Source organism: Cariama cristata, unplaced genomic scaffold (assembly GCF_000690535.1).
Source record: "Cariama cristata isolate BGI_N322 unplaced genomic scaffold, ASM69053v1 scaffold39356, whole genome shotgun sequence".
Taxonomy (NCBI): Eukaryota; Metazoa; Chordata; class Aves; order Cariamiformes; family Cariamidae; genus Cariama; species Cariama cristata.
Window position 1 is genome coordinate 14,263 of NW_009621097.1, and position 27,909 is coordinate 42,171.

Here is a 27,909-nt window from a genome sequence, read left to right on the forward strand (position 1 = left end):
ATGTTAACTAACCAGCAAAGTGGAACTGACAAGGCTGCTTGTCATTCTCACACGTGGAGCTGGTCAAGGAGAAGGCGGCTGATAGGGAGCAATGCGGTAAATTGGAAGATGAAAACCAGGATTGCGGAGAGGAGAGAGGCGTGAGCGTACAGCAAGAACAGAGAAAACGGGTAAACACGCTTATTTCCCAGATGTCCCGGCTGCTTTTCTCTAATACGGATGAATTCTTGGCCTCTCCCCTGAAGGAAGCAGTATGGTCTAGAATAGCAGTAGTTAGCTGTCCAGACACTAATTTACAAGTTGAAAACATTAGCCTATAAATATAAGTTATCTGCTACTGGGATGGAAAAAACTTCCTGCCCTGAGTTACTGTAGCTTTTGTCTCTGCAGATTTTCTGCTGCTAGAAAGAGGGGGAGAAGGAACACAAGGCCAACATCCACTACAGGCTGATGTCAGTGCTTGGGAAAAAAAGGGCTTATTTGTTCATTGAAGATAAATATATATGTAATAAATGTAGCTCAGCATCTCGTATTTTGTGAGGTTTCATGGAACTAAAAGTTGTACTACACAGGTGCTCTAGCTCAATCAAACCAGTAAATAATGAACAAACAACTGCTTTGTAACAAATCGTTGTAGTTAACAAATACGTTTTTTTAATCCACTTGTTTTGTTAACTCCTTCAAGCTTTTGTCCTATGGTGTAAATCATGCTGGTTTATTATATTATGTACTAATCCATATTTCTTCCAGATGCTTTAAGCATATATAACCTTAGCAGTAACAATATAAATTAGTACTATCATATGTATTTGCATATGCACTGGTAACATTTACACATATATTTTGAATAAGGCTGTGTTAATTAATTTCAAGTTATATTGCCTTCCCTCTCCACAACTCCAAAAGAACAACTTTTTTTTTCATTATCTGAGACCTGTGGGGTTTTTTCATTCTCTGTGTTGTTTTTTTTTTCTTTTTTTCTGAGACATATTTTGTTTGCTTTACCCATTTAGGAATTAAATAGTTTTAATTACTTGGACCTGTATAAGCTTGCGGACCTCTTCAACCTCACTTTGTTGGAGAATGCGGTGGTTGACTTCTTAGTAAAACATCTCTCTGAGCTTTTGAAGAATCATCCTGAAGAAGTTCTGGCACTCCCATACTGTCTTCTTCGAGAGGTTTTTAAAAGTGATAGACTTACTTCACTCAGTGAAGAACAAATCTGGCAGGTAAGGAGATTGGTGAACAAGCAGAATGTGTGATCCTCTGTAAACCATAGCAGTAATCTGTTGTTTTGAAACCCTGGAGCAATCTCGAGGGAGAATAAGCACTTGAGCAAAAACTGTGAATAACAACTGAGGGAAATTTTTAAATGAAATTCAAAAAATGTTGTGTTGTGTTAATGCAATAAGTTTGTTTGAAAGATAAATTTGTCTTAGTGCTCAACTTGCGTGACTCGGATATGGCCAGAGATTTTCTTCCAGATCCAGCTTTGTTGGTGGGAAGAGACGGCTGATGCATGCAACTCAATTATCTTTGCCTCTGGTGAGGCTAGTGCCACAGGTCTGGTGTCAAACCTGCTTCTGCGGTCTCTCCCATTCACCTCAGACAAACTTAGCTGTGTAACTTCAGTTGTCATTTAAATTGTTTAGACCACCACAACTGGCTTTGCCTGAAACAAATTAGAGAATCATCACACAGGTTGCTCTGCTCAGAGGTGAGTGGAGGCTTCAGTGCAAGGTTTGCGGCAAGAAGCTGGAGATGGCGATCATTTCCTTTAAAAAAGTGGATCTAGAAAAGGGCCAGGTTGCTAGCCAGTGAATATTAACAAGATAAACACATTATGCTGTGACCTTTAGTGAGTGTGTGTGTAAACCTAACATGAAAAACCCACGTAGCCTGAGAAGAGAAACACAAAAACTAACCCAAAATCTATTCTTGGAAACATTCCCATCATATGTCTGTAAAAATTGCAGTTCACGATATAATGGAAGGAAAGCTCTGTAATGTTGGTTCCCCAAACACTTTCTGTTTCCTTTTTGCTGTCATGTTTTATAGAGGAAAGTATTTCAGGGTAGAATGTAACTTGCTTGAAAGAAACCTGTGCTTTCTTTTTAGGAAGTGGGTTATATTGGTCTAACTGAGAAGACTGAGAGTCAGAAGACTGATTTGTATTTCTATCCATGTTATTTATTTACTTATCTTTTGGATGATTCTAAGCCAATAACTTCATTTATATGCTATTTTTTTCTCAAAGTGTAAAATGTGTGTTGATCTGTGGGGCACTTCATGTTCTGTGGGTGAATAATGTCACATAGGAACAAAATATTTATTCTTAAAAAATAAAATGTCTAGTTAAGCTCTTCAAACCACAAAGACAGTATGCAGATGTAACTTAACCCTTCAGTCTGGTAACTGGTATATGCGTTTCCAAAACTTTGAGGCTTTAGATTATGGAGTACTTTACAAAGATAATATTTTCTGCAAATACTAATATAAGATTAGCCTCTTTCCTGTCCTAGTCTCTGGAGGATGTCTGTTCGACAGAACCTTGCAGCACACTACCCATGATGGTGGGTTTGGTTAGGTTTTGATTTTTTTAGGCACAATACTCTGGAGTATTCCCTTTATCAGAAAAGGTTTTGATGTACAAGTTCATATATGGGGCATGGCTGATTGGCCAATTGGACTTTATCATAATTTCTCTGCAGGGTCAGTGAAATCTCCTAGCTACGTGCTTGGATATGCTTTTGCTGGAATAGTTGCTACAGAAAGCCATGCAGGTATAACTTAATGGCAGCTCAGTAATGAGCAAGAATATCCAGAGTGGTGTGCCCTCTGTAACCTGCTGAAACAAACTTTGGGAAGTGGGAGTTTTTAAATCTTGTGTTATTGTCCTATCCTGCAGAAGAAACTCAGAAATCATTTTCTTAATTGTGTGCACTCCAGTCAATGAAGACTTCATGGGGCAAATATGACAAAGCTTCTGTTTCTGTTGCAGTGTCATACTGGGGAGAGATACTTACAGGTAATATGCTGCTTTCTGAGTGACAACAAAGTCCACACTGTCCATTTAAGCGTTATCATAATTGCCTCTCTAAAGGTTACTAATGCTGTTCCGAAGAATTTTTTTTAAACTACTTTTCAGCTGCAGGCAAAATGTGCCTGTGTCTTTTTAATTCAGTCTGTACAACCAGGAAAAAAATATATATTTATAAATATTCCAGGTCCCCCAGAATGAATTAAAAGACACACATAAATATTTACCAATTTAGGCCTTCAGAAGGCAATAAGAAACTGTTTTTTTGCTTTATCTTAGTAAATAAGTAATTCCCTCATAGTCAACCCAATAGAAGAAAATCAAATCAGACCAGCTATATTGCCTCAAGTGTAGTTAAGTTCATCATTTTTACTAAGGTTATAGTGGTAATGCAATATACCATGGAAGAATCTAATATTCAGCCCTGGGTGAAGATTGGGTATGCCAGAGGATTAGTGTCAGGGTGCTTTATAGAAGTGAAACTTGATGGACAGGCTAGAGACAGATCTACAGAATCTCATTAAATTGCTGAATTGTTCATTACTGAGCACTCTCACTGTAATAAAGTGCTCATTGACTTTGACAAATCCCCATCCCATGTCTTAAGGAAGAACAGCAAAGCAAGAGGTGTTGGGGAAGCTGGAGGAAATTGGCACAAAGTGGGGCAGATAATAGAAAAGCTGAGGGGGGAATGCTGCTGTTTGATTTGTCTGTCTTACCTGTGACTAGGGTGGCCTCCTGCGCACGCGTGCACGCGTGTTACGGCGGTAGGAATTCAGCGTGGTCCCGAGGCACCTTTACTAGCAGGGCTCCCACGAAGCCCTAAGCACAAATTAAAGCTTCCCTCAGAGAACCTATGAAAAGGGTGCCACTGTCTGCAGAGCACACTTGTTTTCACAAGTTTAAATTCCCAGTATCCACTAAGTGATTCGATCCTGATGCACATAAAGATTAAGGCAGTTATTTTAATGCATCAATATGTGTGCACAGAGTGCTGTTTGAGTGTGATTTAACCTGAAGTGACTGCAGCTCGTATCTGGCATATTTGGGATTTTTGTTAAGACTACCAATTCACAGTTGTCGAGTTTTAGTGAATATGGTGAAATATAAACTTGAAAAAAAACAAGTTTGAGAAAGTTAAATAGTAATATTAATGACAGAATAGTAGGATGTGGATTAATGTAGAGTACTATAGTAATTCGTGTTGATTCTTTCAGAAAGAAAAATGTGACTTCCAAACAGGGTAAAGTGGACAAACTAAGTAGTTCGTTCCTTTTTCTGCCTATTGAAATCTTACAAAACTCTTTGGCTTGGGGTAGGTGTCTTATGTTTAGTGGAGACAATAGGCAAGCAATATAATGATGTATTTCTTAACACAAATAAACAACAAAAAGAAAGCCCACCAGAAAACGTCCATAGGCTGTGAAATTGGAGTAATTTACTACCCTCCATCATTAGGGGTTTTTTAGCTAGACTAAGCCAGTAACAGAGATTATTAGTTGACATAAGATTGGTTTTCATATTGAGTTTTTGCATTTTACTAGCATGTGAGGTAATGAAATACTGTTTTGTATATATGGTATTTCTGATTTGTCAGCTGCATTAAAATGTGAGTAAATGTAAAACAATGACATAGAAGAAAAGAATAAATAAAAAAACGAAGGAAACCAAGGAAGAATCCTGACGAGGTTGGAGGAAAAAAGGCAAATTCTTTGGTATTTTTCCTCTTCATCATGATCTATGCAGCACACTTTTTTTTCCACAGGAAACGGTCATGACGAGGACATAAATGTCTAGTTTATCATGAAGTGAAAAGTGAATCTTTTTATAATTGGCCATTACTAGAAAGGTTCATTGGCTCTACTTTAAGGAAGCAGATGAATTCTTTCCCTTGATAATTGAAAAGGTAACCAACCCTGTAAGACAGAATGTGTTCTCAGAGAAATCTAGCAGTTGAGGGCTTCTTGTTGGAACCTTAGCAAGTAGAAAGCAAGCCAAAGATTTAGGTAAAAAACCTGATGTTAACCTTAGTTGTAATACAGTTATGCCTTACCACGTTCATTATTAAAAACTTCAGTGTCATGAGGCTTAAATGTTCATATTTCAAGGATCATACTAATAGTTACAGGTAGAAATATCTACTGGATCATTCTGTCTGTCAGCAGTACATTGGTCAAATGATACTGTATTAAATGCTGCACTTGATCCAAGGTGAACTCTCGAATCACATTTGGCAAAAAATCTTAACATAAGATCAGTATAGATTAGTTTCTTCCTTTTCTTCTACTAGTTAAGTAGGTTGTTAAAGAATGTATATTTTTTTAAACAGCTAACATTAAAAATAAGATCCATTTTAGTACTTGCAATACTTCTTTTGAAGTTAAGGTTAGGAGTTTTTTCTTGGTTTTTTACTTTGCCATGCAACTCAGCTTTGTGGTAATCAACTGATAAGCAAGCAATCTAGGAAGAACTGGTAGATAAAAGAGCATGAGTAGTTTATTCAGCTAGAAAGCATGTAACTGTGTTGTGTCTTTTCCAGGCCTAGGCTCCCAAGATATTCCAGCCCTGTTAACTTCCTTGTGCACAGTGGAACTTGTGAACTCATGTTCATGAAGTAGATGTTCCGCATAGGAAAGGGTAGCACTAATTATTCTGTTTGTTACTGTGGGTGTGATGTGCAAAATCAGTCTTTGGTCTCTGTATTAGAGAAGTGTCTTTGCTTGAATAAATAGAAAAACAAAAACTAGGAAGACTACAATGTTACAGGTCAATATGAGTAGTTAAGCATCTATTTTATAAAAATAATAAATGTATAAATCCAATTTTCTTATTATAGTCCTGTTCATCCTTTTCTAAGGGAGAGTAAAGTGCCCTGTTTTCAACTGCCTTTTCTTACACTTGAGCTCCATTTTGAATCTCCTGGTAGTATTTGTGGAGGGCCAAAAGTATTCTTCAGCAGAAATCCCAGAGAGTTCAGTACTGTAGGAAATTTTGCGGTGTACACATTATAGCAAGCTGTTGTGGTGGAACAGTTCTCTGCTGAAGATAGGCCCACAGACATCTTCCATACCTCTCCAGTGATGCCCACATTTTCCTATGCAGAGCAGCAGTTTCTAAAGTGGGTTGTCGTGTTCCTGTACAAGCTTGCCATTCCTTCAGTGCAGTACTTCTTTTTCCTTTTTTTTTTCCTGTCAGTCTTTTGATTCTGCAGAGCAATTTTTTAATATGGAGAGAGCAAAATTCATGTTTGTCAGGGGCATATATATGTTTTAATAAAATGTGGAGTAAGTGCCTTGGTAAATCGGAACTTAAGTTTTACTGCAAAAAAAGTAACAACATAAAATAGTAAGTGAAGGAAGGCATCTCGATAATCAACGTCGTGTTTAAACATTAGCCTTTCACTGTTCAAGAGATAAGCTTAAGTGCTCTCCTGGGCAATAAGTGAAATCATGTCTGGTGGTCTAATGCTCATCCCTAGTGAGTATTTACCCTAAGTAGAAAACCACCACACTAAAACGTGGCTGTCAGCCTCTCATCGAGAGAGACATAGGAGAGAAAAAAGGAGTTTAATGCACATCAAGGCTGAGGTGAATTGGTGAGGCTGTATGGGAAAATTAGCATATTGCCCACGTGTGTTTTGCTGTGTTTTCAGCTCCTTTTTAGTACCCTTTTCATGAGTAGTGTACGTAAAGGTGCCAAAGAGCCGCCCTTGAATCCCAGTATCCACTGTGCTGGATCACTGATGGTTGCACCGTGTATCCTGACTAGCTGCAAGCAAGATTATGTAGTTAACCTCAAATAAAAATAGTGTGAAACCATCACCTATGATAGAATGTAGGTTTCCTTTTCCTAAGGCTAATCCGCATAATCACAGGTATCTCACCTGAATTGACTGTACAATGGTAATATTGCTTACGGTCTCTCCAGACGATTTGTGTGGGATTCATTTTCATAAACGTAGGCACGTGCAGCATTTTTGGTAGGTTAACCATTATGTACAGACCAAGCTGGCAGCTGTGGCACAGGATCTGCAAGGAGATCGGTGTCTGGTGGAGCTGCGGACGGGGCAGGGTTCCTGCAGGCTGCAGTGGGTGTAGGCGACTGAATCTCACACTCTGCTCTGCTCATGTGCTCAGGTCACGCACGTTTTTCCTGATGTAATTTCTGCATCGTTGGTAATAGTAATGGCATTTTGGCTTACGGTGAAAATGAATGCTGCCCCTGTTGGCACTGTCCCCTGACTTTATGAAACACCTTCCCCACTTTGTCTGCCTTAGCTTAAATCTAATGAGTTCTTAATCTTGTCCTTTACAGTAATGTTTTGTGAATTTTATATATGCTTTTGTTCTGAAGTTTTGAAAGTTTCTGCCTGTTTTTTCTTGGATGTTAGCTAATCTTGTTACATATCAAGTATAGCAGTATAGAAAGGGATTTTTTTATATTAAAACTAGGTTTATGTTAGGAGCAACTGTGTGTTCTTCTAATTTCTTTTTTTGATACATGTCAGTTCCAATCAGAAGTCTTGATTATTTTGCTGCTATTACTGTAAGCAATAGAGAATTACTGGAGGGCATTACTTTTGCCTCAGTGTCCTACAGTAATATTGCATCACCTTATTTATGCCATGTTAACTTCAGAACTGCACAGAGCATCACAGCAGTATTTAGGGTGGCTGCTGTGCCCACAGCTCTTGAATTTAGGTCACTTCTTCAGCTAAGCAATGGATGTGTGTTTTGATTTAGAAAACCAAAAAAGGACACCAAGGGGTGCGCACAGCGAGACCGCTTCTGTGATATTGCATTCTGCATTTGAATTGGTCTCTTACGGTGGGGTTTGTGTTGACTGTTACACTTTTTGTGGCATGGATCTGTTGGAGATTAACTGAAGTATGATTGTATTAATACACAGGTATGTGGTTACATCAAAGAAACTTGGTCAGGCTGTTGTGAAAGCCAGGCGTGGTTGGAAATATATATTACTTTCATTTTTAAGTTAAATAACAGAACAACATAAATAAAGTCCAAAACCCACAGATACCATAGATGATCAAATGAGGCAGTCTGTTGTTACCATCTTAGTTAATGTCTTCCATTCAAAGATACAAATGTTAGTAATCTCTACTCTTTCAAAATCCCAGTAAAGCTGTTTAACACTGTTTCTGATGGATTTAAGCTTATGGAAGATGATAGAAAATTAGAAGCTCTTTCGAGAATTCCCAGCTCCATATTTCAACAAGTTTTCCTTTGGGAGCTGGTAGAAACATTACTTCTGTTTGTAACTACAGAGCCAAAGAAGATGGAGGAACAAAATTGAAGTCCCAGTTGTCTAAAACCACACAAATTGTCATCAATATGTTAAGATAGCTAGAATCCAGTTTTGGGGTTAAGTAGCTAAACTAAGTGCTTAAAGTTAGATGAAGTAAGTTTGCACTCGTATGTCTAGACCTGCTATCAAGTGGGTTAGTTCAGCAAGACTGCTGAGATCTGCCTAACTGTCATCCCTTGCTGTCACTCCTGCCCCAGGACCAGGACACGAGTGGCTCTGGGACGATGAGGAGATGGAAAGGAGATGGAAAAGCAGTAGCACTCCTGCACATCCTTGCTTGCTGCAACGGGGAGACCCTTGGCAGCTTCTGGATGTGGGAGTGAGCTGCAGAGCTGGGGGTTTCATTGCCTTACAACAAAGGGGTCCTTATACTCCTTTGATCACCTTGGAGTCCCTCGTGCCAGGGAGAAATGGAAGAAATTACGACAAATACATTTGTCAGAAAGATCTGAAGAAGCCTCGCTGTGAAGTGGCTTCTAGGCTAGAGGTCTATGTGGGATAGTAATGACAGATTGAAAGATCACAGTCGCTGAAGTGAGAATCTGTGCTGAAAAGCTTTCAAACTGCTCCTTTAGGGTGGAGCCCATTTTAATATTCGTGTGAAACCATATAGGTCTGAATTTTATGAGGTTCACCTTTTAGCAATTGCAGTTGGTTCAGTTTGCTTCAGATGTGATTCAGTCGGTTTAAATAATAAATTTATGTTTGTTTTAATCTTGTACTAGGGAAGCTCTGACATTCCCAATTCATGAGATACAACTGGGATCTTAAATGCGTTTACAAATGTGGCTCTAAGTGTTTAAGTCAGTTTTTAAAAGGAATAACATTCTTAGGACAATTAGTTGATTTTGAAAAATTAACTCATTGCTTAAATATAATATGAGTCCTGCATTAATCTGAAGTCCATCATGTGGGGATTAAACAAAATTCAATAAAATTGACATCATTAAGAAGATGCAATTTAATTAAAAGGGAGACTATTCTGTTCTCAAAAAAGCTGAGTGAGCTTCTGCTAGTGTACTTGCTCGTCCTTTTTGTATTTAAAAAAGCAGTGGGGAAAAAATACCCCTTTGTGAAAAATCAGCCAAAAGAAATCCCAGCTCCTAAAATACATATGTAATTGTGTTGTTGCTGTGCTGTCCTCTGAGGCACGTTCTTTGTGGGATTTGAGAAAGCAGAAGTAAATTGTCTGCTGACAGGAAAAGGCCTAAATGTTCCCACAGTTAATATTAGTGGGTCTGTCCCTGTTAAAACGAGATTCCAGCAGCGCTTCGGAGTTGAAGAATCAGGTTTGCTAATGGGTAACGTGGAGTTCAGTGACTGATGTTTGATAACTGTGGGGTGAAGCGGCTGGGAGAAAGTAGGGGACACTCGGACAGCTTTTGTCTGTGAGACCCAGCAGGAGAAGCTGACACCGTCCTTGTCAGAGGGCTTAGTTGGTTCATTAAAATAGTAAAGCAGAACAGAACAGAAATAAAGTTCTTGTGAAGGTGCTGGTGATATCACTTGTTTAAAAAAAAAAAAAAAAAAATCACAAACAAAAAAACTCTCCCCAAAAAACTCCAAAAAACCCACCTGGTGATTTCTTTTGGAAAAATTTGCCTCAGTGGTTTTGTAGTAACATGGCACGTTGGGAGCATACATCTATATAAACCAACTAAGGAGAGTATGTACTTTGATGTACATTTTTGTGTATAACCTAAGATATTAATGACATACAAGTCCTGTATAGCTATTGTCAAGATTATTATAGAAAATGATACATTTTTATGTGATTTGTTGGATTTGCCTATTAAATCTGTAGAAGATTATACCCTAACAATAGGGAAGAAAGGAATAGGAATCTTTCTACATTCAAGAACCATTTAGACTAATTTTCACAGAGCTGAATTGCATTTTTATAGAATTTTGTTGATTTTGTGCCTATTTCATTCTCTAACAATTTTTACTGATGAAAGCTTGTAGATTCCTATCTCCATAGAGATCCACTATACTTCTAAAATACGTTTCAGAGGGGAAGATTACAAGAGAGGAATAGCAATAAAAACAATGTGTATTGGATGGTGAAAGATTGTAATTTCCACTTATAATTATATACCAGCAACTTATTTTAATGATAAACGTGTATGTAAAGTTTCAGTGCATTTGCTGTCAGCTTGAATGTTTCCTCTAAAAATAAAAATGAGCAATTCCGGATTTTGAAATTACGACTGCGGCAGGGGGAGGTCCTCTTCTTCCACCTCCCATGTGCTCTGTCCTCACTCCGTTTGCAAAGAGAGAAATGCTATTGTACACTTTGATCTCCTTAAACTGAAATCAAATCACAGTTAAGAGCCCTAGTTAGACAGCTGTGTTTATGAAGAGATAAGCTTCTGTTCATTGCAACCTCAGAAAAACGTATCAGGGATAAAGCACCTAGCAATGGTGGTTTTACCATCATGACAAATGATGGAGGGTCCAAACTTGAGCATTTTGTGATGCGTCAGAAAGTGAATGGCAAGAAGATGTTACCTCAGAACTTCGTGCCATTTGATCCAGTTGTTAGAAAGACGGATATATTTGGCTGCATGGGTTTTAGGAACTTAGGGAGCTACATTTCAGGAATGTTTATGATGGGAGGGCTTGCTTGTCGTTTCTAACTGTCTATGACTGGACCTGTTTGAAAGGAAAAAGCGAGATTCTGTCTCCAGATGTCATATTTTGGGTTTGGTTTTATTGCTCTGCTTTATTGCACAGATTGTGTCCCCCTTACACTCCTTTCTGACGGTCTTGTTAAAACAAAATTTACTTTGTTTGCAGAACTAAGCAGAGCCTTTCCAGTGGGATCAGTCCCACCTCTGTGTACACTCCCAGGTGTCGATAGTCATTGCAGTGCACAGGACAACAGAGTGGTGGTCAGTAGTGGGGTAGCTGTAAAGCCTGTTGCAATAGGGACTACCCACTAGTTCATACAGGCTTTATTTATACACACAATTGTACATCCAGAGTGTCATTGCTAGGGGTTGTACTGGGCCTTGCTTGTTCCATCATAGCATCAGAGCAGAAGAATGAGTTAGGTGCGAGAAGCACATTTGCAGATCCGTCTTTGTAGAGAAGCTCCAAACTACTGTACAGGAAACTACTCCGTGGTTTGAGGACTTGATGGCACAAGAACGCACTTCTCTTGAAGCACACTATGGGATAGTTTTGTCTTTGCTGTTCCCAGAAGGTTTAAGAAAAAATGCAGTGTTGTATTGCCTGTATGGAGATGTACTTTTCGGCTGCAAAAATCTCAAATACTTTTGTCAGATGATATTTAGGGATCCATTTTGTCCTCAGTTTCAGATGCCTATGTCTCACCAGGCATTGTTCTGTGGCATGGAGCACAAAACTCTCCACAGGATTTTGGTAGTGGAGCAAAGAGACTCCATTGTGGACAACTTGAGGGGACAGAAGATTTTGATTGTGTCAGCTGTATCATTGCTGTCTTCTGTCATATCACTTAATTTTTCTCTCTCTTAATTCCCATGTTGGGAAAATGGTTGAAATGTACACTTCTCTCGGAGAAGCTCGAGTTTTACTGCTTCTAAATTGCTTTGAGATACTTGGAAGGAAAGTGCTATATAATTTTGAAGTTCAGATTCCCAGAAGGTGTAAAATGGCAAACTTCCATGAGCTGTGATAATTTACAACAGCCGAGAGTTTACCTTCTGTCCCTACCTTACTTCACTTTGAGCTCCAGTAGATGAAAAGTTTAGTTTTTCCATTATAGCAACTCTTTGCTTTAGTATGTGTTTCATTACCATATATAATGTTGTATATTAATGAATATCAGCTAGCCTTTTGTAAAGCTGATTTTTGATCATAGTTACTTTATTGCAAATCTAAAAAGCTGAAATAGTTTTATTGAGGTTAGTCAATGTCTTCTAGGTAGGCTTCTGTCTAGTCTCATTTCCAGTAAATATAAGAAATGGTAAAAGAAGTGCATTGGATAAAGTGTGTAAAAGAAGTGAATACAATTTTGAAAAGCGTACATATTCTTAACTGTTATTGTAAAACTCCAGTAAATGGTAAAAGAAGTGCATTGGATAAGTGTGTAAAAGAAGTGAATACAATTTTGAAAAGCGTACATATTCTTAACTGTTATTGTAAAACTGACATTGTTTTCTATGTCTTTCATAGGAAACACATACATAAAAAATGAAACTAAGACTCTTTCTCTCACAACCTTTTTTGATAAAATAATGTCCCTTTTGGAAGGCTGGTGTCATTATGTAGCACCAGGGAGGAAGGAAGCTTGCAGTAGAGCACTGGACTGAGAATGCAAGGGACTGCATTTAGTTAGTGGAGAGTTTGTCTTTGGGCTGAAGAATCCCTCTCTTCCTCACAAGGATGTTGTGTGGAAACATTTATTAAAAATTTCTGAGATGGAAATACAGCTGTTAAAATTGTTACTAATGGAGCTGTTTAATTATGACTGAGAAATCTGCCAAAGACATGTGGGTTAGGTTCTAACTGTTGAAGACTCTGCAGGACACTATTTTTGTCTAGTAGCCCTGTGAGGGAATGAGGCAACTGGTGACTGATGCTTTACAGCTTAAATGCTTTAAGATAGATCTTATCAGGACTTGAGAAAAATAAAGAAGTATTTTTAATACATTGGGATTCACTTTAACACCACTAATTTTGATAAATGTTTGTTATTAATGTAGCTGTGTTATGTACCTCTAATCACAGTGTACTATCCAGAAATGCACCATTCGTGCTGCTAGACAGACTTTGGCCAACAGCTCTGCTTGCTGCATGTTATTCAGTGCTAAAAGATCAAAATCAAATTTCTTCCTCTTGGAAAGTGGCTTATGGTCTGCAGGGCTGGTGTTCTGAAAGTTGCAGGTTGTCATCTTGACGTCACGTAGATTCCAAACCAGCAAAACTCCAACCAAGAAGCATTGCACTTCTTATTGAGCAGACCAAGAGCTTCCTGAAGTAGTGCTTTGGACAAATGCACTGCAGCTGTTGCAGAGACTGAAAAGAGGTCAGGGGGACATATGCTAACAAGTGCTTTCCCTCTCCAGATCTAATGAACCTTGGGGTTCTCTAATCTTCCTTTTGGGACATGTATTTCCTGAAGTCATAACTCATTTATATTTGGCTTCCCTCTCTATTGCCTGAGCCTACTGTCCTCCAAACCCTGTCTGCCTGGGACTGGGTGGCAGTGATTATGATTGGGTCTGGAAGGATGCGTGTTTTGTCTTTCCTGCCAGCTCTGCTCGCAGACTCTAGTTCGGGAATGCACCTCAGGGCCCCCCTTGTACACAAAGGCAGTGCCACTGCTGGAGCAGGGGTCTAGCACTAGTGTGGGAATGGCTGGGTAGGAGTTGGGGACAAATAGCCAAATGACAGCATTTTTGGATATGTGGTGGGATCGTTGTGGTGGGGAAACGTGAATGTGAGACTTTGAGACTTTACATAAATAGCAAACAGTGTGCAGGGAGAAGGACGTTTGCTTCTGAGCCTTCTCTCTGCTCCATCCAACAAAGCATGTGGTGGCAGCTTCCCAAACCGTTACTTCCCTTCTTCACTGGTGTGTTAGGAATGTCTCGAGGTCATTCCCAAGAGTTCACTACATCCATATGTATATTGTAAACAGCATCTTTATACTTGGAAAAGGTTGGATGTTTTAATATTTGAAACAGGAGGAAAAGTGATATTCAGCTGTCAACTGAGTGGAAGCACTGCGGGAAGTACTTGCCAAATGACTGGCAGACTGAGCAACTTTTGTCATGCTACTTTTATCTAGGACTCGCAGCTAATAGATCTTCCTTAATTGGGCTGGTTTGGAGCCTTCATGCTATCTGAGGGTAGTAAGACTTTCCTGACTATACAAAGAAAAAGCATCAGAGAGCCTTGTCCTTTCAACCTACTTACATCAACAGTAGACTTCGATAAATTACATAGGAACAAGTGAAAATGGCATCCTCTGTGTCAGCAAGGATGTGCAAGCCTGCTCACAGCTTCTTCAGCTGAGGACACTTGTGTGTTTTCCACTTGGAGGAATGTTCTGCTTACAGCCCCAAACTTTTAAGGAATTAAAACTTCCATTCTGTAGTGTGAGGAAAAGGAACAGGAAGCAAAATTTCTTAAAAGCCTTTGGTCTTTGGATCAGTCTTCTGTATCTTCTCCCCCTTCAGGCAAATATTAATCTTTGCTTCTAAGCTGCTTTTTTTTTTTTTTTTTGGTATGCTGACCTGCACATTGGTATGCATTTTGTGATGCTTGATAAACTAGAGAACATCTGATGATGACCAAGATCACAGAACAAAAGATTTACCTCTCATCACTTGAAATGTTTGCTGCCTTCAGAGGTACAAAAAGCTGCTTTCGATTTACTGTACCTTCCTTACAGCACCGTGGTGAGGATGGGAAACCAGGTGGCTGGAGCTGGGTGAGGCTGGGAGGGGAAGGGAACCATAGCTGAGGAGCTGCAGGAAACTTGAATCTTCCATTCTTTCCAAATTTTGCCTAAGCAACCCCTAATTTTTCTTTTTTATTTATTTTTTTTTCCCCCTATTCATGTATAAGGCACTGTGATTCTGTGCCGTTGAGTAAGGTAAGAAACACCTAGTGGGATCGATTAATTTCCCATCCTTTAGAATGTGGGAATGAATAACCCAGCCCACCAGAAAACTAAATATTGATGCTGTCAGTGGCATGATAATTGGTCTCTGCTTTCATCTCCAAACAATCCCTTGCTTCGATTCCATTATTCATTCTAAGAGGAAAAGGGTTATTAATGCAGTGCTCTTTAATTTTTTTTTTGTGTGTGTGAGAGAGAGAGAAAAGGAGAGCAGTAACACAATAAATATATTGGCTAAGAGAAAACATTTGCAAGAGATCCTCACCCATTTTTTTTAATCTTCTCTTATCATGAAGAATGTGAGCCGTGATAAATTGTTCTGCTAATCAAACAGCACTGAAAGGTTAGGTCATTGGAAGTCTTTAGTCATTTTGTGCTTTTCAAGAGTGAATTTGTTAAAATTATGCTGAATACCCACTTAAAGCCTGGGCTGAAAACCTTACCTGTGTTTTATAACTCTGCACTGTCAGAACTCATAATAAGTCAAACATTCTTTCAGAGGTACTCATAAGGGAGAAAAAACCCTGTAAATTTAAGAGTAATTTCAGATTGTAAATGAAAAAGAGAGGCACGACTGTTCATTTGCACCAATCATGCCTTCCTTTCATCTGCTCTGATTAGGCCTGGTGCGGTTTCATCAAACTACTCCATCACTGAGCTGTCACTCCAGTCGTCTGTTGATTGAAAACAATCAGGGCTCTGATGGCACAATTATTCTGACCCTTTAACTAGAGGCTGCTGTGATAATGAAAGGTTGATTATGATAGTTTGTGCCTCTTTCAGTTTGCCAAGAAGGTTAATTTGGGCATCAGACGGATGTTTAATGGGCGCTTGCTGGCTACACTGAGGTAAATGAGAACGTGCAGTCTTCGATATTGCACGGATATAGTTTGGCTGTCAATCATTGTCATTTTGAGTTTGTGCCTCACACTCTGGAAATCACATTTTATTTTTTCCTTGGGATTTAATTTATTCTGTGCCCTGAGGAAGTTCTTTCACTCTGTGACCTTCACAGTAGCTTTCTCTGTCTTTTTTTCCCTTCCCTCAAATGGAGCCCAAAGGCATAATACATCTAGAGGAACATTTTTCTTTCATTTTTCACATTAAAAAAAAAAAAAAGGCAAATTTTGAAATTCCTGTTTATCAACTCGCCCCGAACAGAGCAAATGTTTTAATTCCGATTGTAAAATCAGAATGTGCAAATGAAAGCATGCCTGCTTCCTAACACAGCACCGCACAGGGGACTGCTGACGTAGACATGGATTTGTAAAACTGACAAACAGGTAATTTTAAAATGTCTCCCTGTGAAGGCTGGGGGATGGCACAGCTTTATTTTCACAGGCTACACGCATATGCCTCAGCTCCGTGCCTTGTAAATATGGTCTCAGTCACTGTACTACAACTTTTTGAATTGGAAAGTCTCTCTTCAGGGTTCGGGGGCAAAAGGCATTTCATTGCTGATTCAGAGATTATTAATATTTACTGTGTTCAGATTGAGAGAATCCTATGCATAATTTTGTAGTTGTTTGGCTCAAGGTGCAAAAGAAATGCAAATACCTCATAATTTTGATTGTTCTACATGCAGCTCATTACAGTCTTATTTTTATGCACATTTTTAATTCAAAATAAAAAGAAGAAAAAGATTTCTTATCTGTAAGGCTGTCCTGCATCTCAGCTTGAGCCATTCATTTTCCATGCTGCCCACAACTGTAAGGCAGTACCTGATGGATACGATTGCAGAGAGAGTCTGGAGGCTGTGCTGTGTGGTTCCTTACTAACTTCTCAAAATACTCACGTGTAACTCATGGCTTTGAAAAAATTTGTGTGTGTGTTTTGGGGTTTTTTCCCAGCAACAATTCTTTACCTGTATGTTTTTATTCTTAAATGGGTGATACAGACCAATTTAATTCATCTCACTTACATAAAATGCTTAAATGAATATCCTAAACCCTCTAGGCTTTGTCCTTTGTAGTCTCTGGATAGAGAGAGAAGGACTAAGACCCTTTAGAGTTCCAAATTCAGGCCCTTTGGGAATCCCTGTTCATTTAAAAAAGGTGGAAGTTCCTTCGTAGCCTTTAGTGGACTTTGTTTCAGAGCTTTAGGAAATGCCCTGGTTTATCCATAGGTTCTGCTCCTGGACCTGAGATTTGAAGAGCCAGGGTGGTGCTGACAGTAGCCGGCTGAGACAGACGGTGGTTGTGAGGCAAGAGGTTCCAGTCTGGAACACCTGAGGCTTACTGAGTTAGATAAAATCCAACAAAAGGCCAAAGCACGTGCAAGTTTAGAGTCAAAATATATATTTCTCAAACACTGAACTAGTAAAGTCCAAGTTTTGTTTTTTGAAGTTCCCTTGGTGCCTTGAAGTGATTGCTGTAGTAACTGTGTTGCTTTCCTGACTCTTTTTGGCTTATTGATCAGTCGGGGCAGATCTTAGTGCTGTCCAATATGCTAACGATACAAAGATATTAATTTGATTTTTTTTTTTTTTCCTGGCCGAAAATTTTTGCTTATGTTAAACAACAGAAGGGCTGCTCAGGTGACATTTAGGCTGAAAGAAGAGATTTGTGGTTCTTTCCCTGGTATATATCATCATCAGGTTGCCATGCAGAAATGGGATAATTTATGTTGAATATACCTGATCTCAGTCCAGGGAAATATTTCCCTCCACTTTTGTTTCCATATTTGTAATTGTCCTTTCTCCCCGAATGAGAATGTTGGCTATGTTATTGTATTTAAGATTTCCATTTGTTTTAATGAGACAGTGTGAATTCATTGTTTCAAACCCCTATAAAATTTAATTTTTCCTTTTATTTGTGGTTGCTAAAAAAACCCACCAACCCTCCAAAACCCTCATTTTTCCCTCTACTGTCACTTTCTGGCTTCATCTCAGTTATTAGAGACCTTAAATGGCATAAACTAGCATAATTCCTTTGCAGTCCGTGGGATTACAATATGAATACATCAACTAAAGAGCAGTCCAAGATGACTTTATCAGAGTTGCCATGGCCCCTGCCTCTCCCAGAGCCCAGACTTAGAGGAGCGTTTTCTCTCTTGGAGCACTGTGGATGTAAACTTTCCCTGGCACTGACTTTGTGACTTAAAGTAGTTTCCAAATAAACCTGGGTCTAATGAGTACGTCAAGCTTTTCATACTTATAAAGGAGATTGGCTTTTTGTGGTTAGACAACTCGCTGGGATGTCAAGCGAAGGTCTGGCATGTTTCCCAGCAGAGTGGCGGGATCGCAAGGGGATGCTGAACGGGCAAGGCATGGGCACGCTGGGCTCGCTTGCTTCCTGGGATAGCTGGCAGCCCAAAAGACCAGGTATCTATTGCAGGGTTATCTTCAACAGGAGTGAAGCTCTTAATTCAGCTTTAACCTCCGCTGCCTCTCTGCCCTCTCCGGCCGTGGTATGTATGTGGTACATACACCAGTAACGGCAGGGAGGGAAGGACCGTGCGCCGAGGCTGTGGGAATTGAACTGTCGAAGCTCCATGCTGGAAGCAGAAGCAACTGCTGGAAATGCCATGAAATCACAGTCCAACATGCAGGTGTGCTTAGGTGTATGCTCCAACTGTGCCACAATGTATTTTTCCATCTGTTTTCTGCTGTTTTGAGAATGTACTCTATTGCTAAATCAAGCAATGTAACCTTGGAGAAGAAAAATCCTTTGGGTTAAGGCTTTAGAATAAGAGAATTAATCTGGTTTGAAAATTCTGTCCTTCTGAGGGTCTACTTTTGTCATTTACTTAGTTTAGAAGATGAATATGGCAAAATATATTATTTATTAAAGTTGATATAGGCACTAGGCTGTAGCTTCCTTTTCTCACACACTCATACATTAAAATTAATAGAAGAGAAGCTTCTAGCAGTTTAAACAGAATTTGCCTGTATGGCACTAGGAGTAGGAGTCTTTCCTTATTTTTGTAAATTATTTAGCAGCGATACAAATATTTTAAAACTCAAAATTGTGGATGGTCTTTTTTTTTTTTTTCCCCTTGCTTGCTTGTTTGCGTTTTAAACACAGTTGTAATTTCAAGTGCTATTGGTGTCTCCTTAGAGAAACCTGAACATCTTTCCTTGCAGTGTCATAAAGTGTGTAATGGCTTTGAGTTTATTTTGCCGATACTGATGATAGTTGCTAATCACTGCTGCCAGAGGCTAAAGCAGAGGTGCTATCGTTAGCATACAGATGGGGTGAATTTTGGAATTTCTGTGTAAGCACAAGGTTTGCAAATTTGGATTGAACAAAAACTGAGTAAAGGTGGTAGAACTTGCGTTGATAAATATACAGATGTTTGCTGCTGGGTTACATGGAAGTTTGTGATTCTGCCATATGTTCATGAGAGTTCTGTTTGCTGTTTGCAGTGAAGGAAATTTAGAACTGTATTACAGTCCATCAGTGCCTATTTTTACTACAAGCAAAAGGCTTGTTTGGGAACTTATTTTTCTTTCTTTTGAACTTCTCCAGCCTTCCACTAGCTGCCAAACCATCCAGTGACTAGAATATCTGTTCACCCCCACAGAGAACTTGATGATTTTTTTTTTTTTTCCATGCCTCCATAGTGTGGGACACCATGTTCTGCTAGAGAGCACCGTAACAATGTGCGCTGCATAACAAATGTGGAAGTCTAAGGCTCAGTTTGTGAGTGTCCCTAAAACCATATGACCTATTCTGTAGCCTTGTGTCACAATTCAGGAATTGGTCCTGTATTCTATGAATATACATATAAATACCTACATTTGCAGCTTAAATTCCTAGCAGTTATTTTTTAAGGAGTGTCCCAAAATGAATTTATGGCATTTAAAATCGAGTAACAGTCATTGTTATCAATCGCAAGACAAGAAGATAAAAACATTATAGCTTTTAGCTCTTACGGCCATTTCTCTGCCTTGGAATGCCCCAGATTAAGTGTGGATCACACAGGATACTGTAGTCAAATTGTGTTCAAACAGTAGCATGAGTTGATTTGGACAGGAGCTTCTAAACACATTGAGCTTCCCGGACCTCAGTTGCCTCCCTAAGACCCAGTAGAGCTTCTCTGCGGATTATCAAATGCCTGCAGACCATCCAGGTAATACAGTCATGTGCAGGGTTCTTAGCCCTGCTTTCTAAATTAATAAAGTGCAGTACTCCTCTGCAAACTGACCTCAGACACGGCGTCTGGTAAGAGCCAGTAGCAACCTACACAAAAGACAGCCTGGGATTCACCTTACCCTCCCCACTGCTGTCGCTTGTCAGAGGGAAAGGTGGAAGTAGTGTAAACCAAAGATACCTTTAGGTGCGGCATGTAGAGGATCCCAAGGAGGTTGCAATAAATTTAGTTTGGAAAGATTCAAAAGTTTTCATAAGCAAAGTTGCAGGACAGATGAGTGGGGATGAAATAGTGTAGGAAAAGATGGAGAAAGTTTTTGTTCAAGACCGGGAATAGATTGTACATCTCCTGTGAGTGCCCACAGAATCCTTGTATCACTTTGCACCATCGCTGTGCTGGTTTAGAAATTCTGTGGTTTTAGAGAAACATTAAGCATTATTGGTTTCAGGGAAACATTTTTTACAGCTCCAGGAATATTCTCAGTACAGATCAAACCCAGTGCAAACCAAGTTGCTTTTGCCAAACTTCATGCAGCAGAGAAAATGTATTGTAATGGAGATGTCCATCCCTTCTGCTGCAGATCATCACACATCCCATATACAGAAACGAATGCAGATACTCTGTCTTTGAAAGGTATGAATGTACGTAGTGTTGCTTGTGTGTTTATATAGTATGTATTGGGGGGCAGGAGGGAGGACAAGAAAGGAAAGAGGAAGGATGAAGTTCTAGGTTATTAACAGACATTAATGTTAAACTTATTTTAAAAACCTTGTCGTTACCAAGACCTGTTTTACGTTGGTGCATGTCTTGAAAGACGTTACAGACTCTTAAATTATAGCACAGGTGATACCTCCATGATGCCATTTTAGATGTGAGTGAAGGCATGAACTGTAACAAAAGAAACCAATCTGTTGGATGCAAGTGATGACAGATAAGAACTCAGTCTTTGTAAATTCTCTTTTGATAGAGCAACCTACGCATCATTCAGTTGGTATAAATTCAGTTGGTGTCTTCATTGTGATGAAGTTAGCCTGAATTCCACTTCAGTTTCAAGTATCGTGTCAATGATGAGAGCTAAGTGACTCTGAAGACTTTGAGGAATGATTCACATAGCCTAAGACATGGAGTAGGGTGCTGCCTAAAACCACTCAGCAGGAGACACCTGGCACATGGATTTGGTGGATTTAGAACATGTGAATATAGTGCTCAATGATTTCAGGTCCATAAACAGTTTCAAACATATTTAATGAACTCCTTTTTTACTAATGAGTCTAAATACATATGGCTAATGCACATTTTGAAACTCAATACAGCATTTAACTGACTGAACTACTGTTGCAATTTTTGATGCCCTTCATTGATTCCTTGTTTCACAGAGGTTGAAGAGTACAATGGAGAAAAAGTGTTTCAAATTAATCTTAATAAGAAGGTGGTTTTGGTTTGTCATCGTCCCTCTCTGACAGAATACAGAAGCAGCAATAAATGTGATATACCATACATATAGGAAAGCCCTGAGGAACAAAAGCCTTTGTGTTCAGCTCCTTCATGTGACATTCCCATGAGCAGTACAGAGCAGTAAGTTTTAGCTGAAACTGTTGTTGTTGCACGGTTAGTTTAGAAACTCCTGCTCCACAAGTTTTTTGTCAGGATGAAATGAAGTATCAAGTAGAGGAGTCTGCCTTCATCCAGAACTAGTCAATGTCTTTGTTAATGACTTGGATGAAAGAATAAAACGAGCTTTATGTTTTCAGACAATTAGAAGGTGGAATGATCTTCAAGCACATTCAAAAATATAATTAGGATTGAGAATGATCTTGACAGATTGGAGCAGTGGCCTGAAGTAAATAGTGAAATAGTGGCCTGTCAGTAATGACAGAGAAAGCATGACACTTTGTGGAAGTTCTGCAGAAAAAAGAGGTGGGAATAGTACTCAGTCACAGGCTTGAACGTGAATCGGCAATATCATAGTGCACCGACAGTTTCGTGTAGTGATGTACAAACAAGAATGGCATAGATTGTTACAATCAAAGAGATCCTTCCAATCTGTTTGCTACTACTACAGCCTTAAGAGGAAGATTATATCCAGTTTTCAGCAGCAAATATTAAGAAAGAGGGACATTTCCTTCCAATTACAGAGAACTGTGAGCCAAGCAACAGAGGTTTAGAAAATGTGACCCAAGATGGATTGAGAGATTTTTTTTCATTCAGAGAAGAGGAAACTGCAACACAAACGTTAGAATGCATTGGAGATGGAGGAGAAAAGGAAGGTAGCAAATGGGTTTTCATCCTGTATGGATGGATCAGTTTCAAAGGTTGATGTGGGGGTTCCAGAGCTCTGGAATATAAACCCAAAGGTAGAAAATGGGGCAATGAATTGAAGAGTTTAGAACTCCTGCATAGGTAAAAGGAAAATCTGTCTCGGAGGATAGCTGAGCATGGGAATGGTTTTCCTGAGGAAGTCTGGGTATCTTCATCACTGGAGGTTTTCAAGAATACCTTCGAGAATACAACAGTTCTTGAAATGGTTTAGGCCCTTCATAGCCTGTTTTTAGACCTGGTTGGATTCAGTATGCTTTATGTAATTTGAAGGCTATGTTTAATCTTGGCTTTGATACCATCTGCAATTGCTGAACAGTTTTAGAGTCTTCCCTGCTGTTTTCTGTCAGTCCCAAACCAGCAGAGCCTCTTCTCTGCTTCTCTCTTCTCTGGCTTAATTTCTGGTCCCTTTACACCTCTCTCCACTTTATGAATAAAATAAGTGAAGAAGGAAAAAAATATTGAAGGATTCAGTATGTGTTTTGTTATATTCCTTCAACATTTTGTCATAAATAGAGTGAAAGATGGGAGAAAGGGCTTTTCTTTCTAATCATCTAACCGTAATCTTACTCTTCTTTCTAGTGTACCCATGGTCTCCAGTGATCACATAGTCTCTACATTTATGTTATTGCTCCAGCAGCTTGATTCTGGGATATTGTGGTCTCCCTCAGCGTCACTAACAGTGACAATACTAAGAGTATTGCATAGCAGTATTGAAATCCGATAATGCTGTGAAAATTCATTAGGGGGACTGGTGCAATACAGTGCTTTTATGTATATTATAGGTAGAGTTTTAGTAGGTATCTTTTATGTTGACTGATGTGCTTTTATAACTGCTTTTTATATTTATAGATATCACTACTGAGGCAAGTATATAACTGCTCTTGGAATGCAAGCAGTTTTCAAAAGACCAAATTTTGACAGAATTGTACACAAATAATTGGTGTCTTGTTTTTCCCTTCTTTCCCTCCACTTTTAGCTGGCTGTGAGGTGGTTGGAACACAACTGCCGCTACCAGTACATGGATGAACTTCTCCAGTATGTCCGCTTTGGCCTTATGGATGTGGATACGCTGCATACTGTAGCTCTTTCTCATCCTCTCGTTCAAGCTAATGAAACCGCAACAGCACTAATTAATGAGGCCTTGGCTTACCACCAGAGCGTCTATGCACAGCCAGTTTGGCAAACCAGAAGGACAAAACCTCGCTTCCAGTCAGACACTCTTTATATTATTGGTGGGAAAAAACGTGAAATCTGTAAAGTGAAGGAATTGCGGTACTTCAATCCGGTGGATCAAGAGAACGTTCATATTGCAGGGATTGCAAACTGGAGTGAGCTAGCACCTATGCCCGTAGGGAGAAGCCACCACTGTGTTGCTGTCATGGGCGACTTTCTTTTTGTAGCCGGTGGAGAGGCAGAGCACTCCACGGGACGCACTTGTGCGGTGAGAACTGCCTGTCGATACGACCCCCGCACTAACTCGTGGGCTGAGATCGCTCCGATGAAGAACTGTCGGGAACACTTTGTGCTGGGAGCCGTCGATGAGTACCTCTACGCAGTTGGGGGCAGAAATGAATTGCGTCAAGTGTTACCTACAGTGGAACGCTATTGCCCCAAGAAGAACAAGTGGACGTTTGTACAGTCCTTTGATCGATCGCTCTCATGCCATGCAGGATATGTGGTGGATGGTCTTCTTTGGATATCAGGTAGAAAACGTTTCACACAGTTTGAGGTACTAACAAAATACCAAAATACTGTCTCGAATGAAACTAATAAATCTTCTTTGGTTTATATGTCATGATAACTTTTGTCTTAGGAGATGAGTATTTCAAAGAAATTAAGCCTGGAAGCGTACAATGAAGCCTGGTTAGAAGTATAGGAGCATAACGTACCTGTACAGTATTTTTTGTCTGCTAAATATCCCTCTGTATTTCAAAGCTGTATATATATCATATGTGCTACCTCCAGTCAACATTCATAAATGACAGTGAATTAGAATTATAATGCACTTTTGGATAAATGTCAGATGAGAAATTCTGTGTGTTTTCTCAAAACAAAAAACAAGACCCAGTTTCCATAGTATGATCTGGTACCACTGCATTCATTCCTGGTAATGAAATGGAGAATTAAGTGCTTGTTGGCTTGTGTCGATCCAGGGCTTGAAGGCAGGTGTACGAAGTGCTCCTGCTTGTTCTTCAGGATATTGTAACAGCCAAGATGACCTTCATTAGAAATCATGCACAGCTTTGACTGTCCATAACAAGGGCACAGGACTGCCTGGATGTAATCATAGCTTTATAGCACAGGTAGATGAAAGTATAGACCTTGTAATCTTAAACTAGCATATAATTTGCAACTCAGTCTGATACGCTTTTTATTTTACATGTGCATATTGATGGGAGTTGAGGATGTTGTGTCATCAGTCTTTGTAGTGACTTTTCTGGTATTAGTTACTTTGGAATAAGGTCGATGCTGTCTACAGAAGATTTGACAGAAAAATGTCCACCTTTTACTAAGAAGTGTGTTGTGGAAGGTTATAAAGTTGTAATATTTATCAAGGAAGTTAATGAGTAAATGGGGCCAGCCCTTCAGGAAAATGTTCAGTGATTGCTATCTTCACTGTGGATATCCTCTGGGGATTTTAGTACGGTCTGGGATGCCTCTGGTGAAAAGATGGTGTATGAATGAAAGATTAAGTTAGGTACTGAAGCCTTCTCTGTGATCTCAGAGTATGTCGTTTAGGTTAGCGGAGCAACTTGCAACTGTACCTTTCTGCCTGTATGGTTTAAGTGCCTGATGGGAATGGATTCCCAAGCATTGGCGGGGGAGGTCGCAGGTATCTGTTTTTATACAGATACACTAAAATCATGAATGATGACTTTGGAATTAAAAGCATGACAGAACGCAGAAAATCACCAAGATCCCTGGCAGGTGCTTTGGGTTGCTTTCTTCAGCAATTGGCATTGAAGGAGTCTTGGAGAGTTTGTGCTGAGTCTTGGAGAGTTTGTGCTGTGTGTTAATCCTGAAGCGTGCACACAGTGGACCCAGGTACGGCACAGAAACAGGGTTTCTGCTTTAGGCTGCCAGCTGGGCGCGTTCAGAGCATTACCCGGTTCATTCACTGCCTTCCCTGTTTTATCAGTGGGGAGGGATGTGTGTCTGTGATGGGCCATTCAAATACATGGGTGCTGCTACTGCTCTCTCTTGATATTTATTTTTTTTCCTCTTGTGGTTCCCATTTGTCAGTCCCTATTTATGAAAAACTTTTTTGGGAAATTATGTTAAGCATATTCGTATAAAATCATTGACTGAGCACTAGAAACATCCATCGTTGTGGTCCTTGCTCTAGTACATGAAAAAAGTAATCTTTTTTTTTTTCCTTAATTTCATTTTTTTTCTGCAAAACAAAACAAAAAACATGACAAAGAAAACCCCCAACAAACCAAGGAAGTATTTGATAGGAATTTTTAAGTCAAATGTGGGACTGGTTGAAGATTACTTTTAATCTCTCCAGATATGCTAGGAAAGGGAAAGCTATGCAGAGGATTAATTGATGTGCTTAGTTACGTAAGTGGAATGCGTGCATGCCTGTGTGTTTAAATACTATCTGCGTTTATCTGCTGAAGCAGTGTGATATTGTGTTCAAGGATGTGCCTCTAATACAGCTGTAGGATCAGGGGAAGAGGTAAGTGGAAGCCTATTAGATGAAGATTTAAAATTGGGCAAAGCAACAAAAAATATTTTATCAGTATTGTTCCATTTAAATCTGAAAACGCTACCAACATGACTTCTGTTGTAAAGTCACAGTAAGGAGCAATGTTTTGGCAGTGGAATAAGATAGACAGGAGTTTTGGGTTGTATTTTATATAGCTTTTGAGAAAATGCTTAGCAGTTTTGAGTTGCTAGATTCTGACAGGTTATTATGAAGTATGAGAGCATACTATGCAATACTTCAGTAGGGTATTGATCTGAATTATGTACTCACAGATTGGAAACTGGTTTCTGTGTATTGAATAGTTATTTTAAAAATAAAAGTAGATGGAGATGCAATAACTGTAGCTAGCTTTCTATTATTAATTAATTGCTTGGGGCCAGAATGTAGCTCACTGTACATGTATATTCAGGGACAGGGGAATAGTAGAGAGAGATGTTTCATTGTTCCAAAAATGTCACTGCTGAAAAAATCCACTGTTCGTCATCAAATATAAGGTGTTAGCATAAAAGTAATCAGTAGTGCAAGAGGGAACCTAATTTTGAAGTATGTGACCTAAAATTAAGTAATTAAAAAATTAGTCTGAGTTAGGGATCCCTGCTGCTTTTTCTGGGAAATACGGGTCATCAGCAAGAGCTCTCAAAGTCAGTCCGCTACTACCAGCTGGCAAGGTAACCATGAAAATGTACCCAGTTTTTTAGTAAGTGAATAAATTAAATAGTGCTAAGTTTCTAGCCCTTCTATTTGTGGAGAGAGTCATCAAAACATGACTCGCACACCAACCCTGTACTTACTCTATAGCCAAAGCATCAGTGCCTCTGCCACAGCCCCTTGTCTTCTAGAGGCTTTGCTAGTCAAAAGCTGCCTAGACTGAAGGGGTTTCTGTTATTATTGTTATTGGGATTCATTCTCAGCTTTACTTGCTGCTCCTTTGGGACAAATACGAGAAGGAATCAAAAATAATAGAGTATAAAATCATGGCAGAGGCAGCAGGGAAGGGAAACGTGCTGAATAAAACGCTATATGAGCGTAAGCGCATGCTGGCGGTGGGAGGTGGGTGCCGGTGTTTCGGGTGATGGAGGGACTCCGGACGCCGCTTGGGGGCTTTTCACCTGCTCAGGAGGGAACCGACCGCGCTCTGGAACCCATCAGAGCCTCTGGCCAGCACAAGTGGGTTCAGCTCTTGAGTTTTCTGAGCTCCATATATTGTAGAACATATTTTTTTAGATTTGAGTCATTATTTTTTCTCGTCTTTTTTTTTATTATTTTTTCACAGCCCTCATTTTATTTTGTTTTCTTATTTTAAAAAAATAGAGAATTCATTAAAATAAGTTCTCTGTATTGACAGTACAGCCTCGGGCAGATGGTTTGGAAGTTTTCTAGAAAGATGAATCTTACAGGCCCCAGTTAACATCTGACACTCTGACCCTTTTCACAAACGCATTGCACGCCACATGCTTGAAAAGTGAAGTATTTGAGTGAAAGGGAAACAAACCTCACCAAACCCTTTGGAGTTCAATTACTAACAATCATTCCCTATAAAAAGCAGGGAAATATTTTCCATAAGAGTGAGAACTTGAACTATGCACGCTTCACTGCATCCTCGCTGGCGCACGTATGTAAATCTGGAGACCTGCTTTTCTATAGGCGTTAACCTATAGGTGTGGTGTCCCTGGGGCCAGAGAGGGGCAGGGAACCTCCGCCAGGCAGTTCAGTTCTGGGCCATCGCTGCGCCTGCAGCCGGGGGTAAGGAGGCTTCCCCCCAGCCTCAAGTGCTCCGGGGATTAGCACATGAAAAGTCTTCTC

At 39.6% G+C, this 27,909-nt stretch overlaps 1 protein-coding gene across 1 annotated transcript; it reads left to right on the top strand.

Moving 5' to 3' along the window:
* Positions 1–27,156, top strand: LOC104156757 (kelch-like protein 32; the record flags this gene model as incomplete). The annotated part of the gene is made up of 4 exons (XM_009701832.1): positions 1–96; positions 1,014–1,229; positions 23,371–24,123; positions 27,018–27,156. Coding segments are annotated over exons 1-4 (1,204 nt in total), but the record flags the coding sequence as incomplete, so codon positions are not given.
* Positions 27,157–27,909: the final 753 nt, after the last annotated feature.